The following is a 21,130-nucleotide window of genomic DNA, read 5'->3' as shown; positions in this document are numbered from 1 at the left end:
TATGGTTATTTTTAATGCCTGAAAACGCTGGCGTTGATAATACCTTATCAAAAAGGGATTGTTAAAGTATTTAAACCCCTATAGGCTGTGACATCGTGTCCTATATACTTTTGGCAGTATAAATCTGCTTTTTCTGGACTCTTGGCCCATTGAGAAACAGGTGCTTTATCTTGAATGTGTTTTATACCTGATTGACCTGATCATAATCAGTCAGAGCAGAGGTTATCACCCTGTGGTCTAAAATATGTCAGACAAACACCCCTCACTGCTCTACTTCTTTCTGGCTCATATCCTCAAATCATCAAGTGACTAAAACATACCACTATCCTGTCCCTCCCATCCAATGATGAGATTTATGGAGGGAAAACTGACCAAGCCAACTGTTTACAGGCCACTGGGGTCGAGGGGTCAGAGGTCAGAGCCTTGGCTTAAAAGCACTATTGACCTTTATTTTGATAATGCAATAAAACAACTCTAAACAACCCCAAAGAGAAAATAATCGATAAAGATGTACCAAAAACACAACAAAGAGTCACTAAACAACTACAAAGAGACAAAAAAAACCTAACATAGAATAACTAAAGAGATTCAGGACAACTACAAAGAGACAGAAAACAACAAAAGAGAGACACATGTCTGCAAAGAGACACTAAACAACTACAAAGAGATGCAAAACAAAATCAAACAAACACAACAAAACTACGAAGAACCCCCAAATAAACAACAAAGAGCTGCAAAACAACTATAGAGAGACACAAAACCACGATACAGTGTTGCAACAAGACAGAGAGACACAAAATGACTTCAGGGAGTAACAAAGTGACTCCAAAGAGATACAAAACAACTACAAAGATGCAAAAGACTACAGAGAGACGAAAAACAACAACAAAGACACACAAATGACTCAAAACAGATACAAAACAACCTCCAAGAGCTGCAAAAAAAACTGCAGACACAAAAAATACAAAGAAACCAAAAAACAACAAAGAGATAAACAAACTACAAAGAGATGTAAAAAAAAAAAAAAAACTACAAAGAGACAAGAAACAACTATAGAGACACACAAACTGACTCAAAAGAGACCCAAAACCACTGAAGGAAGTTGGAAAAAGACACAGAGAGACACAAAATGACTTCTGAGGAGAACAAAATGCCTCAAAGAAGTACAGAACAACTACAAAGACATGCAAAAAGACTACAAAGAGACAGAAAATGACAACAAATCGACAAAAATGCCTGCAAAGAGACACAGAACAATCACAGAGAGATGCAAAAGGACAACAAAGAGACACAAAACAACCACAGAGAGACGCAAAACGACAACAGAGGTAAAACTACAAAGAAACCCCAAAAAACTACAAAGACATGCAAAACAATCAAAATCCAACACAAGAAAAACTACAAAGAGACACAAGGGATGCATAACTATAAATAAACGCTACATGCCCACACCTGACACATCTGTGAGTCTCTCTCAGATGTAGGAGTAGTAGGGATGATGACCTACATTATGTATCATTACATACAATATAGGCCTGTTTTACTCGGCTCTAAAAACAAAAACATGGCAGCTCAGGCAGGGTTTCTTGTTTCCTTTACATCATGGTTATGTAAATGAGATCTCTTGAAATGTTTTCTTTTAAAGTTACAAGTAACAATTTGTTGGATGATGTTGTTGACTTGTAAGCCTACAGAGCTGGTCTCACGTAGTGCATGAATCAATAAATCGATTCACTGTCCTGTACTTTCACCGTTTATGGGTTTATTATGTACTGAGGAAGTGACACTATTTTCTTTCGGTCTGTGTTTTCACTTACTCATTATGTAGCTACTGCCTTTATGACGCACAGATGAACTGTTATTTCCAGGTTATCTCTCAGAGGAATGTCTCTTATCTGTCTCCACACATCATCTTAAAGAAATGCGATACATAATGACCACTGATAGTGGATTTCAGAGGGTCTATTTAAAAACACAGCAAGGCTGTTTTGAAGTTGTCGACTTCTTCCTTACAGCTTTGAATGCTCTAATGACACCAATAAATGTGTCTTAAAAGTCAGCTTGAACCCGGCGGTTCAGCTGTGATGTCTCTTGGCTTATCAGAACCAAACGGAGGACGTCTGAGACAAAGAAAATCCCTGTGCCAATGGCAGCGTCTCAACCTGCGGAGCAAAGGTTAACTTTCTGTCTAATGAATCACGGAAATCTGAAGGGAAATATAAGCACTTAGCTGGAAAATGAACTTGCTTAATAACCTTTTATCTGCACACATCATGGAAAACTATCTGAATTACACAATTTCTATTTCTTAATCAAGAAAGATTTACGACAACGTTTGATGTTAACGCACGGCGGAGCCTCTAAAATACTCCATGGGTCATAAATTCCTCCACATTGTCCAATAAGGTTTCAGAGGGAAGTGATTGCTGTGATATCAGAAGAAAATGGGACTTTGTCTCAGGACCAGGCCAGACACTCTGCAACCATCTTAACACAGAAGTAGCGTCAACTGTGGCGACACATCGTTTAACGCTGGGCAGAACTGATGGGAAAGTAAGTTAAATATTGGAATATACAAAATGTGTTTTAATATAATATATACTCTCATAATGACTTGAAGAAGAAGAAGAAGAATTAAGACATAAAAAAGGTTCTATAAAATGTTTTCAGCAGAGGAGAAAACAAAGGCTTGTGTATCATTTCAGTAGTATGAATAATATGCTACATTTTGCACTAGACTTCTTGTAAATAGCTTAAAGTGAATTGAACTAAATGATTCCAAATGGAGCTATAGTAGACATTAATACGGAAAATTACTTTATCATTGTAGCAGGGTCCAAATTGAACATTTGTTATAATAAAATAAAAAATTAACTCCTCATTGACAAAAAGATGTATTTATAATGTTTCGCCATAAACTATAGAAACATCACAAAAGATGTTATCGCACTTTTTCAGTTCCTATATTTTGTCCTCTGCCAATAGAAGAGCTCTAATATTATCAAAGTATGCATAATATGTTGTTTTCCCCTCAGCATAGAAAATAAAAACCTATATGTATGTCAGACTTCTCCTTTGTCACAAAATAAATCTCTAAGGTCTTTTTCCCTTTAATGTTTTGGATGGTGTTCATTTAAAATATGTGAAATCATAATGTCTCAGTTTTATTTGGTGCATTTATTGACATTTTTTGGAAATAATTTTTAAGGACATGTTACGCTCATATCAAAACACGCACCATAAAATAATTCCTGGAGCTTGAAAGTAGTGGAATAAAAAATCATGACATTTATTTTACAATTTGGACTCAAAATTAATCGGTGCAATGTGCTCTCATTTAACAATTACTGCTTGTCTGTTGGTCTTATAGTCACATAGAAGGATTAACATTAGAAATAAAAGGAAAAATAGGGTCAAAATAATAAACCTATATGATTCTGTAGAGGTAAAGGGATACAGATTAAAGAACAAATACACAGGTAAAGTTGCTATGATAATATTAGAACCGGTGTACCTCTACAGTCTTGGTAATGTTCCCTGCTGGTTTCCTGGGTCATAGTGTTGGAGGGTGGGCAGGTCGGCCCCCGTTGACCTCTTTCCTCGACCTCTGAAAGTCTTGTAACTTGTCCTTGTCCTTGGACACAGAGATCAGGCTGCAGCTGTCTGAAACCTGTGACGCTGCCGCTTATGAGTCAAGCATTCACCTTATTATAAATGCATGTTCACTTGGCAACCTGTTGTTTTGTTTCTCAACTTATTCATCAAATGCAGCTCGCAGCTTGCAGCAACATTTCTGCATCAAACGGAAGTAGTGATAATTCAAAGAAGTGAGCGCATTTGTGAATTTAGACTGCTTTCTCGAACCACCAAACTGCTGTAACAAGCGGTTGAGTTTAAGTTTAAGGCCTCATGCGTATTCAGTCTTATAGTATTTTTGTTTACTTATGGGTTTAGTTACTTCTTACCCAGACCATTCTTACTACAGAAACATCTTATTTGGATCAACATCGATCTGATTGACAGGAATATTGTGTTTTAAAGCTTTACAGCTTTCGGTTAAGATTGTTTGGCTGCACAGTATCACCAAACAAATTATAACTATTGGGAAACCATTCATTATAAAGTGGCATAACAGGTGATTCATTTGAGCAATAAAACTATAAAAGTCAGATAGTCTCTTTGCATCGAAGGACATTGCGTACAATTGCAAACATATTGATTATTAATTGTAATTACTTGATAACGTGCCTAATTAGCGACAACTGCAGCAGCTGACAGATTTATGAAGTGCAGTAAAAGATGATAATAAAAATGTCCTGACTCGAGTGTATTTCTGTCTTACTGGAACGGAGGCGGCTGTGGTTAAAGTTTGACACTTGAGGAAACATTTGGAGGTGAAAGCTGTTAGGATAATAATTTACCCTCATGAGGACAAAAGTAAGTTAAGGTTCTGCTTAATTAACCATGACATACTTTCTTAAAACGATGTTACTGATCTTTAACGGGTAGTGGTGCAAAGTAGCATACATGCTTTATTTGGATTTCTATCAAACAAGTCAGTTTAGGACTCGTGTAATTGTTCAGAGGTGAAGGAAAGAGTCAGAACTAAAGAGATAAGACTTGATGGAAAAGAGCCCTAATCTTGTCAGAAACTATATACTGTATATCATGGGCAAAAATCAGTACCTGAACAAGGTCAGGATTGAGAGACTTTTTATCATGGGACAGAAATAAAGCCTGTCTCAGTCAATAAAATTTGGATAAGAAAACAAAATAAATTTGATGTTGCGAAGGCCTGCATCTTTTAGAAATGATGTCAAAGGCTACAAATATTTATTGTCCGGAATTTTTTTATGACCAATAGTTAAAGGTATAATCTAAGTCACATGAGGTAACACAATGGTGATTGAGCCTATGACTGATGAAAGCCTTTGCGTTTGCAGTATTACAGACTGGTTGTCGGTGACGACTTACGTGGAAGAATCACAAGCGGTGCCCAGTTAGTGACGCGTGTTCCATCAGCCAGCAGTGGTTGGTCTGCCAGAGAGGGTAGGCGGAGCTAAGCGGCTGCTTTTCCGGTCTCTGCGAGCGTTGCGAGTAAACAGTAATCTACTATGGCTGAAAGAAAAGATCAATGACTACAGATACAACTTCAAAAATAAGTGAAAATCCAAAGAAAAAGAAACAAATTCGACGCTCAGATGAAGGCAAACAGTCTAAAAAGGAAAGCGACCGTCAGCGAGGAAAATCAAGAGTTACAACCGGAGCCAACCGTGGACGTCTGGTTATCTGTGACATATGTGCCCGCAATTGCTTTTTATCGCCATAAGGTGTCGCCAAATACAACAAAACTGAGAACGTTAACGGGTCCAGTCGATAAATTTAGTGAACAAATCATTCAATTTCCTATTTAAATTAGTGCTGGGAATTATGGCTCTTTGACTGGCGAACGTGCCTGCACTATATTCTCCCATGTCAACACACACAGGCATATTTAAAATGGCAAGCTTTTAAAATGAAACAGCAGAATAATATACGAACAATAAATCAGCGTCATTGATTTGCCAATGATTTACGATACAACTCTGTATGACTACAGAGATGTCAACAAAAGAACCACAAACTTGGCAGAGGGTTATAACGTTGCTCACCGTCGGCACTATGTTGTGGTGACATAATTTGTGCATGTGACCTATTATAGCGGAGCTGCAGCTGAAAAAAGCTGCCTGGGGTAATTCGACATAAAGGGGAGTATAAAAAGAACGTCTCTCACCTACGACTCGATTCCCCTCACTCGCATCAAAGAGCCATTCAAAAGAATCAGATCGTTCACGAACACAATGATTAAAATTGATATTTTTTTCAACAGTACAATGAAGGCTGTGTTGTTGCATTCTGAACAATGGGGACATACATTAGGGAAAAGTTCACTTAGGTGCAGTGCAGCAGTGTATTATGTGCAATGCAGGTTTACTGTGGTTATATTATTTAAAAACAAAAAACATGTCTTGCATATGTGCTGCATCTTTTGCTACAGTAATGTTTGTAGGAAGATGTCATGTTTTGTGGTTGGTTTAGTTGCATCACACAGATCACTTTGGATGGCAAATTTTTTTGCTTGCATGTGTGTCAGGCCTGAATCCACTCCATATGTCTTCCTTGGCTTTCGCTTAACCCTTCCACCAAGTTTCATAAAAACCGGGCCAGTAGTTTTTCTGTAATCTCAGTGATAAAAATAGACAGTAAAATACACAGTAGCAAACACTCAAGCTATCACTGAGGACAAAGACCAGCTCAGGCAGCAGCCCACCTGCCCTAGATCAAGAAAACAACAAGATTTTATATGTTGAACAGTCACTTTTACAGGCCAAACAGTCTGTACTGCTATATAATGTTCAATTAGATAGTCACCTGTTTTGCTTATACAGGTCACACAGATCATAATGCTTTTATATGAGTACATGGGCTGTAAAAGTTTATCACTTCTGGCTATAGATGAGGAATAAATGTGGGTCAAAACTGAAGCACAATTCTACAACATAGACTCAATTTTAACGGTTTCTAGTCACTGCTCATCGTTTGATGGCTCTTATTCGTTGAGTATTTTTAACATAAACTGGATAAAGAAACTGCATGATTACACTCCAGACTGTATTGAAACTTCTGGTAAATAATCAACCAGTTAGAAACTCATGCTCTTGAAGAACATTTTTCACACCCTGAGCCGGGCACCGCTCAAGCCATTTACTGCTGATAGCCCGAGGCACGGAGCGACCTAGGCTGCTTGCTCAAACATGAAGGATTTAGATCAACAAACAAGTCAGAGAGGCTTTTACATTTTAGCCACATGTAATGAGTGAGATGCTGTACCTCCTGCCCACTTCTTCTACGACGTCTCTCGTGCTGACATTGATTTTCTTTCTCATCTCTGTCTTTCGTCAGGAGACTGAAAGGAAAAGCCGGGGCCAAAATGAGCTCAGAAAGCGGCGAGGAGGTCGTCATTGATACCTACTGCACTACAGTCCACACGCTGGGCATGAAAAAAGAAGGTAAGCGGCTCCGCTACATGCAGAAGGATGGCAGGTTCCCCGTGGTTTTCCAGAAAGCTCCTGGAGAGTGGAGCCCGTACCTGATGGACATCTTCACCACTCTCGTGGAGATCCGCTGGAGGATGATGTCCCTCACCTTTTCCCTCTCTTACATCCTCTCCTGGATCTTTTTCGGCCTCTGTTATTGGTTCATTGCATACGTACACGGAGACATTGACAATGTAGAGAACGAGCCCTGCGTGGAAAACGTGCGCGGCTTCACCGGAGCCTTTTTGTTCTCGATGGAGACCCAGGCAACTATCGGCTACGGCTTCAGGGGGATGACGGAGAACTGTATCGTCGCCATTATTGTGGTGACAGTTCAAGATGTGTTCAGCTGCCTTCTTGACACCATTATCATTGGTATCATTGTTGCTAAAATGGCATCGGCTCGTAAGAGAGCTCAGACGGTGGGCTTTAGCAGATGCGCAGTGGTCAACCAGCGAGACGGGGTTCTGTGTCTGTCATGGCGACTCGGGGACTTCAGAGGGAATCACATTCTGGAGGGTGTCGCCAGGGCCATGATAGTCCGCTATGTGAAAAAGCCGCAGGGGTATGTTGTGATGTTGTACCAGGACCTGGACATCCAGGATCGAGACATAGTCCTCGCCACACCGGCCACCATTATTCACAAGCTGGAGCCTGGGAGTCCCCTCTACAGCCTGGGCCCTGACGGCCTGCTGGAGGATGACTTTGAACTGGTGGTGTCTTTCACCTACACCGGGGACTCCACAGGAATGCTCCACCAGACCAGAACCTCCTACAAACCAGCAGACATCCGCTGGGGTCAGCGCTTCGAGGACATGCTAAAATTCGGGAAGAAGCACATCAAGGTGGACTACGCGCGGTTCAATGAGACCACGTGGGTGTCCGTGCCCCAGTTCAGCGCGGAGGAGTTTGACAGGGGGAGACGTCCTGCCGGGGGAAGTCAGTCCCACAGTCCTCTTTCTCAATCAGGCAAAAGGAACGGACACATTAACCAAGTGAATGGTGACATCACTGGAGAGGTGATTCATCAAACTAGTCTGTAGCTTGATCCAGATATCTATACATTGTGATAAGATATTTTCTTGTAAATATATTTATATAACTGTTATTTTTTATGATTTATGAAAATAAAATGAATTGTTATTAATTTCAATCAAATAAAAGTTGTCATCGACTCTGAAACATGCAAATTGTCATAATACCAATCATGTAATGTGAGGTCAGTGCTTGTGTGAGTATATTTCCCTTTCTGGCTCTACATCGCCACCTTGTGTGCGCTCAGAGCACTACATATCACTACAATTAGTGGTGGTTAGTCACAGTTTTCACTTTCAAAGTAGGCCTGTTGTGCACTGCCTACTATATTCGCTTAATTGTAAGACAGAAAAGGACAAACACGTAGTCACGTGATACAAAAACTTAAATTGTGCTTCCTTAATTTAAGTGGTTTTACTAATTTCATGAAAAAAACACGGCTAAAATACTTTTAAAGATTTAACCGTCAAGTTTTCTGCGTCTTTCAAGCAAAAAAGGAGGTCTGACTGCTCTTACCTTCCACTCAGACAGATAATATAGACCCTCAGACCTCAGACCCTCGAACAGGCGCTGCAGCTTTCTATTGGCCGCTGGCCGGATGGAGGCGGGGATAAGCACACGTGTTATTAAAGTCTGTCTTTGCAACCGCAAACATCTTCCTCAGTATTGCTGGAGAGGGTTATGGCAGAATTTGCAGCGCCAGACGGGAAGCTCAGCGAACTAAACAAAAGAGCAGCAAGAAGAAAAGGGAGCGTGCAGGGCGCATATCTGGCACATATGGGACTTATCACGGAGAGAAGACGGCAGACTCGCACTGCGAGGACCAACAGGTAGGTGCAATAAGCGGGGAAGGTTTATGTGTAATTACGAGTGGGATGCAGATTGCGACTGAAGAGTACAACATAACAATAATATACAGGTATAGATATAAAATGATGCAGAATTGATACACTCTGCAATAACTGATGTGTGGTCTTATTGCAAAATACAAGTGATGTGCTGTAATAAGTGATGAATTTCAACTCTGAAAAATTATGTTGGATTTAACTCAATATTTTAGGTATATAGGTTATAGGTATAGGTATAGGTACATTTTTATTATTATTACCATTATTATTAGTAGTAGTTGTTGTAGAAGTAGTAGTAGGATAGCCTGCAGTTTTTATGCACCTGCCTCTGGAGAAAGCTGTAACCATTCAAAATCTGTCCTTGATTTGAACCTACCCGTTACACTCATGATGTCTGTGCATGAGCTGAACTCTGCTATACTTAACTGACCCTGTACAATAAAATTGATGCAATAAAAAATAAATTGAATTAATGTGAAATTACTTTAAAAAATGTACATAGGCCTTCATTATAAAATAGCAAGCGTTGTAAAAGCTCCCAACAATCTGCTGGATGGTCGTCCAAAGATATTGATTTGTGTAATAATAAATAGAGCAGCTTTATGTAACCAGTTTCCATCTGCCTCTGCTGTTGGCTCTGAAGGAGAACACATGCAGAGCAAACAATCACAGGTCGTGCAGCCTATGGAAGCCTTGGTCTGTCACCGTGTAACAACCTGCTGCAATAAGGGATGTGATATAGTGAGCAGATGAAAGATCAGCGAGAAAGAAAAGTGTGTGTGAGCGAGAGAGAGGGACCTTGGTTTGAAATGTGCCATGAGTCAGAGCATCAGCACCATGAAAGTTTGACTCACACTGTTTGCGTAGTTAACTTTAGGCTGCTGGAGTCTCAGAGTACTACGCAAATATCTTTTCAGCTCTTTATCTTTATTTCTTGTCAATCATGTACTATAAAATAAGAGCAATCTACGCGTTTGTGCAGCCAAAACCCTCAAATCCATGACTGAATGGCAAACTGGATATTGTGCTTATAATACGGAAATTCAGATGGTGTAAATTTCTTGAGAATCTTGTAGTTTAATTTTAAAGAAATGTATCACATAAAAGATAAACTCTTTTAAAACATTATGTAAAATCGCTGAAATCCTACAAAGCAAATTATTTGCCATGTGTGAATGAATGGAGCGCCATATTCCCTGTAGTGTGCGTGACAGGTTGCTATTTCGAGTCGACCCAGCAGTGACATCATTAGTTGAGAAAAACAAAGACGATGAAGCGGGATTTAGGACCACGTCCTGCACACCGCAGCCCACATGACATTTGATCCCTTTCAGATCAGTTTAAAACGCACAAAATTAGATGATGGAAAATGTCAATATATGTTTAAAACTAAAGTTTCCACTAGTCTGCATGTCATACTTTGTCTGTTTTTGGTTGTTTTCCCTTCGACAAAATATTCAACCTCAGATGAGAAGGAGTCAAATTGGAGGTGGGGAGTTATTTTGGCACTGGGAGAGCATGTCCGGCTGACCCTAGCCTGCTGTAGCCTGTGGTGCTGCATTTTATTGGACCTTTCGGGCCACACACACCGAGTCGATAGCTTTTCTAATTTAGCTGTCCTTGTGACTCTGTTACAAAGGACGCAGGGTTACAGTTTTCAGAGAAAGACAGCCATCCTCTAGGAAAAGCTGCAAGGTCCATTAAACGTTACGTAATGTGCTGATTCAAATTGTAGTGAGAATTAGTTGATATGCATTTATGCACATGTGTGTAACTGTGCACTCAATAACTGAGATGTAATAGCTCTAATAAATAATAGCTTTTTAAATGCATGCAACATGTCTGTACAAAGCTGCTACTTTGTACCTGTGGCTCACTCGATTCACATGAACTCTGTAATCTGACTCAGCTCCCAATGGACTGACCTGCCTAATTAATACTTGCATTACGCAGTGTAAACATCCTATCCCACTTTGTCAGCTAACTAACTGCTTGAGTAATATTTTTAATCCACCACCGATAATGCACAACAATATGTTTCCTGTGCTTTCCAGCTGCATTGTTCTTACATGGTCTGTAGAAGCAGGAATAAGGCTGCTAACTTTGAGTGAACAATGCATTATTTAGACAGCAGGTAACCACACACCCACACACACTGATCTTTGCTCTGGCTCCTGCCAATTACTTTAAAACTGTTTTTCTCTCTGCTTGGTATTTCCACAGCCCACTTCACTGATGAGGTTCAAAGCAGACGTCAGAGAGGAGTGACCTGCCCTCACCAAAGGTGCACAGCACGCCTGCAGAAGCACAGGCCCTGCCGCCCTTGTTCCCCGCAGGATCTAGTCCACATTTTCTGTTTGAGTTTGTCCCTGGGATCATTCAAAACTGTTTCTCCAACGCTTCTACCAAAAACTTAGACTGTTTTCCAAAGCAGATTCGGCCCAGCCCTCCCAGGCGGTAGCAATGGGGAGTGTGCGAAGCCACCGTTACAGCATTGTGTCCTCTGAGGAAGATGGCATGAAGCTGGCCGCTATTGCCGTCCCCAATGGCTACGGAAACGGCAATGTCAACAAGGTGCACACAGGGCACCAACATCAGAGCCGCTTCGTCAGGAAGGACGGCCACTGCAATGTGCAGTTTATCAACATGAGTGAGAAAGGCCAGCGGTACCTGGCAGATATCTTCACCACCTGCGTGGACATCCGCTGGCGCTGGATGCTGCTCGTATTCTGCCTTTCTTTTCTGCTGTCGTGGTTGTTTTTTGGCTTTGTCTTCTGGTTAGTGGCCCTCTCTTACGGGGACTTAAATAATGACACTCAGATGTGTGTTTCCAATGTGGACAGCTTCACCGCTGCCTTCTTGTTCTCAGTGGAGACCCAGACCACTATTGGCTACGGCTATCGCTACGTGACGGAGGAGTGCCCCGTTGCTGTTTTTATGGTTGTCTTCCAAAGCATCGTGGGCTGCATCATCGATGCTTTCATCATCGGTGCTGTCATGGCCAAGATGGCCAAGCCCAAAAAGAGGAACGAGACCCTGGTGTTCAGCCATTATGCTACGGTGGCCATGAGGGACGGTAAACTTTGCCTCATGTGGCGGGTGGGTAACCTGAGGAAGAGTCACCTGGTAGAGGCCCACGTCAGGGCCCAGCTACTTAAGTCCCGCACCACCGCCGAGGGAGAGTTCATCCCTCTGGATCAGGTGGACATCGACGTGGGCTTCGATAGTGGCATTGACAGAATCTTCCTTGTGTCCCCGATCACAATTGTGCATGAGATTGATGAGGACAGCCCGTTCTATGAGATGAGCAAACAGGAGTTGGAGTCATCAGAGTTTGAGATCGTTGTGATTCTGGAGGGCATGGTCGAGGCTACAGCCATGACCACTCAGTGTCGGAGCTCCTACGTGGCCAGCGAGATCCTCTGGGGCCACCGCTTCGAGCCCGTGCTCTTTGAGGAAAATAACTACTACAAAGTGGACTACTCGCGCTTTGACAACACGTACGAGGTACCCAGCACGCCCGAGTGTAGTGCCAGGGAACTATCTGAGAGGAACTCCAACGCCTCCAGCCCGAGGAACTCCTTTTGTTACGAGAATGAGGTGGCTCTGGAAAAAGTCGAGATGGAGGAGGAGTTTGAGGAGGAGGAAACCAGGGAGATGAGGGGTGTGGAGGTCTTTGCTCTTGAGGACACAAACACAGATGTGGTGTCGGACTCTGAATGCAATCTGGACTCATTGCCCCTGGAATCAACGCCTTTGACAGCAGAATCAGAAATATGACTGCAGAGATAAAGAAGGGTTAAATACCACTGCAGGGTATGTTTAACTAGCTTGATTTGGTCCTGAATGCTGTTGTTTGTAATGCATGGCAGTTTGTAAAAGACTGGGTGTAAAGTTCTCTATGCAGAAGCTCAGGCACAAGACACCGTGGAAATCCAGACCTGCGATTCTTTATGGTGAAAGAGCTAATAAATGAATTGGATGCATCGAGCTACAGGGATAAAATGGCTTAGATACCATCCCTAACACACTGTGAAGTTTCTTCCCTCCAAAAATATATAATATAGTAAAAAAAACAAAAAAGATGGCTAGAAAAGTGCAATTTCTTGTTTATTTAAGTTCCCATTCCCAGTTTGCACATTTCACATTAAGCATCTTGGGTGTATTGGCCCTTTTTATGGCCTAAATGTCACACAAGGTTGTGACTGGTTAATTTAATTGAACATATAACATATGGCAATTAAATAAAAAGAGATTAAAACAAGATTAAAACCTGAAACCTTGAGATTTGTCGTCAAATGCCAACCGAAATAGGATTTATTTTAAGCTCAAGAATCTTTTTAAAAGGTTACAAAAGATGTTGTACCGCCCGCACAAAGGTTTGTTAACGAGCTGGTCTCAGAGCAAAACACCGTGGTGGTCTTGGTGTTGCTGTCATGGCGCGAGGCAGTACAAAGATGTCTTGCAAATGTCATGAGCAAAGAGTACACTACGCTCCTCAACTTATCACCTTGTCTAAGTTCGGCATCTTTTGCAATGTGTGCCTTAACAAAAGTCTCAGTCCTGGTGGGAGGTTTGGCTTCTACTAAGCACACACTGCAATAGTTGTCACAGGAAAAAAAGAAGCATTAAAAGGTGATTCGCTGTGCAGTATGCTGCCCCCTCCTCGCAGGTCTTCATGTTCTAATGTGCAATACAGCTCGGTGGTAGAATGTGACAGGAAGCTCAGCCCTGAGCCCAGGTTATGAATGTTGATGATAAGTGCTGCTAAGTTACATATTGTATGTTTAGAGAGAAATCTAGGAGCCAAAATGTATTATTTGTCTTTTAAAGTATCCGTTTTGAAGATTGCAGATGCAGCCTATGATGTTATTTCTAGATGTAGACGAGCATGATTCTGTCCGTGTGTTCTCCAAAGCTTTAGTGCACTTTTTCTTTACCAGAATGCCCCCCCCCCCTCCCCTTCTCCCATCGCACCACAAAAGCCAAATGTGTAAATATAAGAGACAACCGTGACTCGTCTGTTAGTTGATGTCAATTTTAAACCTAAACTTTTCGTCATCTAACAGGGGTTGGCAGTTGAAACTCTAAATCATTTGCTTTTGACGTAGTCTGCATTATATTAACATCAGTGTTCTTGGCGAGCCGGATGTGCAGAATTTGGAAACACCCCCAGTTAACCCTTGCACTTCACCACCGCGGGTCTTGTGAAGTTATTTTGTCATTTCTGAATGGGCCCTCGCTTCGTCTTTATAAAGATCAAGTCTGCTGATGACGGATTTAGCAGGCTTGACTCCAGTCTTACATGAGAATGAGCATTAATGCTTTTTAAACTATTACTCCAGATGACACATTCATGCTTGGTCAGTGGAAGCCAGAACACTTTTCTGCATCTCTGGAAGGAAAACCATAAAAACATTATTTCTTTCATTGACAATTCTCCTGTCTTAGGTCTTTATTTTTCTACCAGGGTCTTCCCAGCTTCCTGCACAAACCAGAGACTGTACAGATTTTTTTATCTTTTTGTAAATTATAAGGCAAATACTGTATATTGATATTGCAGTTGTTGAAAACTGTTTATGTCCTTTTTTCAATAAAAATGCAACAAAATCATTATGAAGTTGAAGCTTTGATTGTTAGCGACAAATTATATTAAAGCTACGGTGAGGAGGTTTCAGCTTGTGTCGACTTTGGCGCCCCCTGTGGACAAAGCCGTACCTCTGATGTCATTTTAGTGTACATGCTTAAATGTTGTTTTTTTGGCTTTATTTTAGAGAGGGGAGAGTGGATAGTGGCGGAAATGGGGGAAGAGAGAGTGGGGATGACACACAGCAAAGGGCCGAGGGTGTGGTTGAACTAGAGGCCGCCGCATCCACATGGTCGCCGACCTAACCGCCCCTAAATGTTGGTTTTTAACAAAAAATCTCGTCCTGCTTTCTTTAAGAGACATATGTATCACTCACTTTAAATGTGTGACCTGGAAAATGTAAACAAAGGCAGCATGCAGTTAACCGATTGGTCTGGCACCTACCCCCCGCCAGCAGTTTCAGGCTTTAAAATAACTCCATAGAAATAATCAATCTTGTCGCTGATGGTCTGGTTTGCTTTTGTAGGTCATATAGAGTAATCAGATTTTTTTTCAGTCTGCTTCATAACCAGCCAAAAACTCCTGACAGGAGCTTTAACTACCAGCCACCCTTCTGTGTTAACAAGTGCTAAGTGATGCATCCGCAGCGTACCGTGCAAGAACTTTTAAATTTGCATTTCGACCCAAACTGTGTGACATCTGGACGTGCCGCTCCTCTAATTTAGAGCCGTGGCCCAAATTCCAGGCTGCTAGCTGTCACAGCTCACACCATCATTTACTCTGATTTGCCAAAGTGACTCACTCCAGTTCTGCGGAGATCCACAGGGACCCCATGCTATATCAGTCGCCTCTGCTGGAAGCCATTTCCAATGACAGTGATGGAAAGAACACCTCATTCACTTTTCCTGAACTCCCTTTCAGAAAACTGTGAGGGGGGAAAAAAAATCGTGTGTAGAATTAGCAGCAGCACAAAAACTCATCTTCCCCAAAGTGACATAGTTCATGTGAGTATTATTAGTTGATTACTAATACAAACATTTTCACTTTTAAACAGAAGCAATCAATTATTTCAACGTGATCCGGTGACACACAGATTACATAACACACCAATACTCTGGGGAGGATGCAGCCAACATAGTGCGATCTGCCACCGACTACTCTAATCCAGCATAAACATGAATAAAACCCTATTAAGCAACAGATGGGATCAATGAGGTTGTATCAGAGGTGAACCTGGGTTTGCAGTATCATACATCTGTCATAAACTGAGTTAGTTTCCATCCAGAGCTGCGTTCCGACAGCATGAGACGTAGTCGGGGATCTATTGATCCGACTAGTCCGCAGGAAGGCAGTGAGCCGGTTTGATTGGGTTCTACATAGGAAGTGGGTGCTGCCGCGGGCCTTTTTCCACATTAGCCAATGAAACTGCCACAAAGCTCCAGCTTGGACTGAAAATGTCTACTGTCCCTTTTTCTCTTAAAAACGAACATTTAATTAAAACTCATTCAATCAGTTTCTCATTACTTTCATTACATTAGTTTTTCTCCTTCCTCTGAATCCTGCACAGACGTCTGTTAGAGGAAACATTTGACTCATTTAGATCGAACTTTCTTTGAAAAATATCCTCTCATTGTGATGACACACCTCTACTCCTGACGCCGCAGAGATGACGTCTCACTGAACGAGACAGTTCAGTCCGTGCTGGCTGCACTGAGAGAAATTGACAGCCATTGTTGGCCAGAGAGCGCCTGTCGATATAGTTGATGACGTCTCTCATTGCGACTCCCCTGAACGGGCTTATTAACAACAGACTGATCTGCCTGACCTTCAGATTAGATAGTTGAATACAAACAAAAAACATATCAATCAGCAGAGTAAAGCAGCACAGGACAGGAGACATAGTATAAGACTGATCTGCTTTGAGCTAAATAAGGCGACATTGTCAGCGTTTAGCATGGAAAATCACTTACAGGCCGGTCGTCATATTCCATGCTCCAGACCTCAGCGTGAACCGATAAAACATAAAGATATGACCAGTTGAAATGTAGCAATTGTTCGCTCGTAAACGCTCAGAAACCCCCTATTTTATCTCAGCGACTGTCACATAGAGACAGTTTATGCCCATAATTCTAGAGAGTGTTTAAATAACTTGCATATTTATCGCTCAGGAGGAAGTGTGTGTAGCCTGGATAAAGTCCTTCCTGAACATATTTAAAGAGGGTATTATATCAGAAAAATCACCTGACTGTGAACTTATGTAGGGCACAGCCACGGTCGTATAAATAGCTGTAACTGTATGTGTTTGGCCTAAATGAATGTCCTATGAGAGTTGCGAAAGTCATGAGATATCACTGACATTATATCCAATAAAAAAGTTTTTTTATGAAAGACCTCCTTCAGTGAAAATTCCTTGTAAACATCTCCATGTGGCGTTTTTCATGTGCTTCAAGGCATATCAGGGACAACATCAGCAGTCATCTCCCTGGCTGGGCCTGTCTGCTTTTAAACTGCAGTGTACCAAGGACAGGCTGAACAACACGTTTTCAGAGTGGCAGGTTTGAGACGTCACAAACCTAAGGAGCCAATCCCGTTAATGGACGGGGTGACGCTATGCATATCATTATGTGCAACCTATGGGCCTGATCAGACTGAACGCTTTTAGCAGCTGGGGGTGGCTTTTTTGTCATTGTTTTCAATGAGAGGGAAGCTTTTTGTGCACTGCTTTTGCGTTGCGGAGCGTCTCGTGTTTTTCAGCTCTGTGAGCCTCATGTTTTTTAAGAAACACTCTGAGCGCCTCGATTTGTGGCAAACTCACTACTGACTACTAACGTTAACATTACTACTACTAATTACTACATTTCAAGCGAGCTGGCAGAGATGTGATTTGTTTTCACCACCGGGGGTGTGGTTGGAAATTTGCATAGTGGGCGGGGATTATGCAGATTTGAGAATTTTTAATGAGGGAGAAGGAGGAGATACCTTGGGAAGACTTTTTTTTTTTTTTTTTTTTAGACCAGGTAATTAAACATATTTTGAAGAAAAAACATATCAGACATTATTATGAAGAAGGAGTGTGGAAATACAATAAATGTATGTATCTATATGCAAAGATTAGCATACTCTATTTTCAAGTTGACCTTGTTTCAAGGCTGTCTTGCAGTTTCGCCAAGACTTATTACAGCAAATCAGCCACACACACACAAAACACAATATATGTCAGACAAAAGGAAGTAATATCTATAAGTATTTACTGTTAAATAGAAGTAAGAAGTAAGTAAGTTGATGACAAGGCTCCATCTGAAGTGCCAAACATGAATAAAGGTATTAAACTTGAGTACTCGGCTTAACTTAATCATAAGGTTTACACCATCTTCTCACACTTGGTTTCCATCTGACAGATGTGACGTCTCTGTCTCACTAAGCTACTCCAATTTTTATGTGACTTCCGAGAATCCAGTGCAGTCAAATTGACACTAAAGTAAATCTGTGACAAGCGTGAGTGCATGTGTGCCGTACCCAAAATAAAAAAACGGTACAGGTAGTGACATTCACAAGTTGTTACCATTCAGTCAAAATGACTTATTGCCTCAACGAGTCAGGAAGTGGGACAGAACCTGCAGCCGGCTAACTTTTCCTAGAGCATGAAAACCAATACAAGTGTGAGAATGTGCTCGATGGGTGAGTGTTGACCCTAGTTTCTACAAGCATGTAACTCATGCGACATGTTCCCTCAGAACCAGGTTGTGAATAACGTCCTGCTGAAGCCTGTGACCTGATACGAAGGTCGCTCGGAATGCCATAATGATATTATTGGTTATTATTATAGTATTTCTGCTGTGGCCTCTGTAGCCCTGTTCGACGCCTTGCCACCCAACATTGTATGAAATGAAAAAAATCAACATGACCCATCTATGTGGAGTGCAACTGGAATAATTTAGGTAATTATATAATTCTGATGACAAGGCAATTGCGTAAGGCCTCTGATGGGTGTGACGGTGCAGCAGAGACTGGCTGTCTAATGCAGCCAGCTCGTCAGTCAATGATGGCAGTGTGTTGGCTGCATGGGCTGTTTAAAAGAAGTGGATGTAGCCTCTAGGTCTGAAAAGTGAAAAGCGCAAGTGTCCTAACCTGCGTTCTTCTAATGGCCTGCATTGCGCAACTCAGCTGGTTATAAAACAGACAGTGGTTGTATAGAAGTCTGATGATGATTTTTTCCCCCCTGATCAGTTTATGGGCTTTATTGCCAGTTTCAGGTCCTCTTCAATGTAGCATAATGTTAATAAAATTAACAGTTGGATGTAATCAGCACGATAAGAACTAACTATAATGACAGAAACCATATTTGAGAAAAATGTATTTGCCGTGTATTTTGATTTTATAGTTTGACTCATCTGTTAACATGGAGGAGGCGGGCTTTATGACCTATACTGCAGCCAGTCAGCAGGGGGCGATAGAGAGGGTTTGGCTTCACTTTTAGGGAGCTGTCATGTCGTCCATCTTTTTATACCGTCTATGGATAAGATCCTCAATCAGGGTTTTATAACTTTGACATATTTTCATGAGTTTTAAGTCAATGAAAGTTAATTGTAACATTATGGTCGCCTAAATGTCTTGTTCAGCCTTTGGTTGTACATAAAGATGCTTTTAAAAAAAAATTTGGGGTGAGTTTTGCACTGTCTTACGCTTTTTTTCCCTAGCCAAAGTTAGCCGCCAAATGAACCTCACAACAACTGTGGATGCACCTTGCTAACTAAGCTAGCTAGCTAGGACAGAAATTTGCTAACCCGTCCCTGCTTTCCACCTGTAACCCCATGACTAATATAGTCACTATGGGATAAAAAAAAAACGGCTTTAAAATGGTAGTTACCAAACCAAAGGGTGACATCATGGTGGGCTACGACCATGTCTGTTAGACAGACCAATGCAGACTGAAGAGGACTTGAGTCACAGGAAGCAAAACACCCATACTGTCTTAAAAATGCAACCTTGAAGATGTTTGCTATCCATACACAGAAAAGCTAACCCAGTTAGCTAGAATGCTATCTAAATACAGCATGTGTGTTAGCCAAAATGCTCCAAGGAGTGGTAATGGTTATGGATACAGCACATAAAAGGATACAGAAGTCACTGTGGTCAGAGAATATTTAAACTCTGATATGAATTTATAAATATTAATATCTAACTTCCAAACTACCTACATATTCTGTGAAAGTGTAATTAGCAGAGGGAGTCTGACTGGAGCGTCTGAGATATTAGAATAGACATTTGGGTCGGGCCCATAAAGGCTTACAGTTAACTGTAAACAAGACTGGAGTGTCAGATCACAGATGAACGTGTTTAACCAAACAGCCAACAGCTGACACACTTGCCAGAACCTTCTGCTGCTGCTGTTTGTGTGCAAGTGTGTTTATGTGTGAGTGAAGGGGATTCCTTGCTAGTGACAGCGAAGCTCCTGAGTTGAACCGTCTCCTCTCATGGAGGGTTATTCCGACTCTTTTTGTTGTCAATTAACAGTAACTATTATTAAATGGGTGGTTTCTGTCAGTTTTATCTGTCACTTTGACTATCTTTCAATAATTTCATATTTGATGGCTAACAATGAGACAATTTTCTATTTATCCTAATTTTTATCACAGTTTTACCTTATAAACATTATTACCTCTCCTTTTCTGTTATATTTGCTCGTCTAGCCTTCCATATGTTTAATTATAGTCTCTGATTTTTGAACTATAATAACCTAACACATGCACAAAAACATTCCTTCTCTCTCTCAGACACACACCTGCTGAAACTCATTCTGGCTCTATCTTTGACAGCTGAGTGTCTCATGACACTCAGGGGAGCATTGGGAGAATCCAGCAGGTATAATATGTTGGACGAGATTCAGGCTTTTTCCATTCCTCGAAACTGCTGAAAGACAATATGCATATCTATTCCTGAGGGTGTTCCTGGTCACACAAGCACCAACAAAAAGGAATTCCTCACAAAGCAGCTTGCAATGCAATCGTCAGTGCACTTGCACTCCTTTTATTCTTTTCCTTTTCATGCAAATAAATTGGTGTCATTGTTTAAGATCGTGTTTTCGTCACAATGTCATCAGTCTTGCAACTGCTGTATCCTCGCCAGTAAAGTGCCTGTCTATTCATGCAACTGACCTTTATGCTTCTGGCTCAGACTCCTCTGACCTTGACAATTACATCCACAGCCAGGAAACAAAAGTGATACCTTCTCTATGTTCATTGTTGGCTCTTGACCAGTAGGGCCTTGTGCTGACAGGACTTGGCTCTGTGTGGTGTCGCTGTTTGTTGCCTATAAAGGAGTCGCATCAGCGAGTGAGCCAAAAAAATAAACACAAAGCCTCCCTGACGTCCATTTATGATGCCTGCATCCATAGTAACAAGCGCTGTTGGCATTTAGGATCCAGCTGCAGAAAAGATTTCAAACTATAGCTGAATTAAAAGTGTCATATGGAAGCAGTAACACTAACTATGGATGTTTTTTTCTTTTTTTAAAGCATTTAAAAAAAAAAAAAAACCAGCATGAACAATTTCAAAAATGGAGAACTGAAAGGACACATAAGAGGG

General features: G+C 41.3%; 2 protein-coding genes across 2 annotated transcripts; both read left to right on the top strand.

Moving 5' to 3' along the window:
- Positions 1–6,970: 6,970 nt before the first annotated feature.
- Positions 6,971–8,119, top strand: LOC138603105 (inward rectifier potassium channel 16-like). The gene has a single exon (XM_069674776.1). The coding sequence runs from the start codon at positions 6,971–6,973 to the stop codon at positions 8,117–8,119; it is 1,149 nt and encodes a 382-aa protein (XP_069530877.1).
- Positions 8,120–8,797: 678 nt separating this feature from the next.
- Positions 8,798–14,490, top strand: LOC138602898 (inward rectifier potassium channel 2-like). The gene is made up of 2 exons (XM_069674516.1): positions 8,798–8,941; positions 11,183–14,490. Exon 2 carries the CDS (start codon positions 11,423–11,425, stop codon positions 12,737–12,739), a length of 1,317 nt encoding a protein of 438 aa, XP_069530617.1. The 5' UTR covers positions 8,798–8,941; positions 11,183–11,422; the 3' UTR covers positions 12,740–14,490.
- The last annotated feature ends 6,640 nt before the right edge of the window (positions 14,491–21,130 follow it).

Source organism: Semicossyphus pulcher, unplaced genomic scaffold (assembly GCF_022749685.1).
Source record: "Semicossyphus pulcher isolate SPU_LCO1_2020_fin unplaced genomic scaffold, fSemPul1.0.p SCAF_23, whole genome shotgun sequence".
Classification (NCBI taxonomy): domain Eukaryota; kingdom Metazoa; phylum Chordata; class Actinopteri; order Labriformes; family Labridae; genus Semicossyphus; species Semicossyphus pulcher.
The sequence above is the reverse complement of the archived record's forward strand: the minus strand, read 5'-3'. Positions and strand labels throughout refer to the sequence as shown.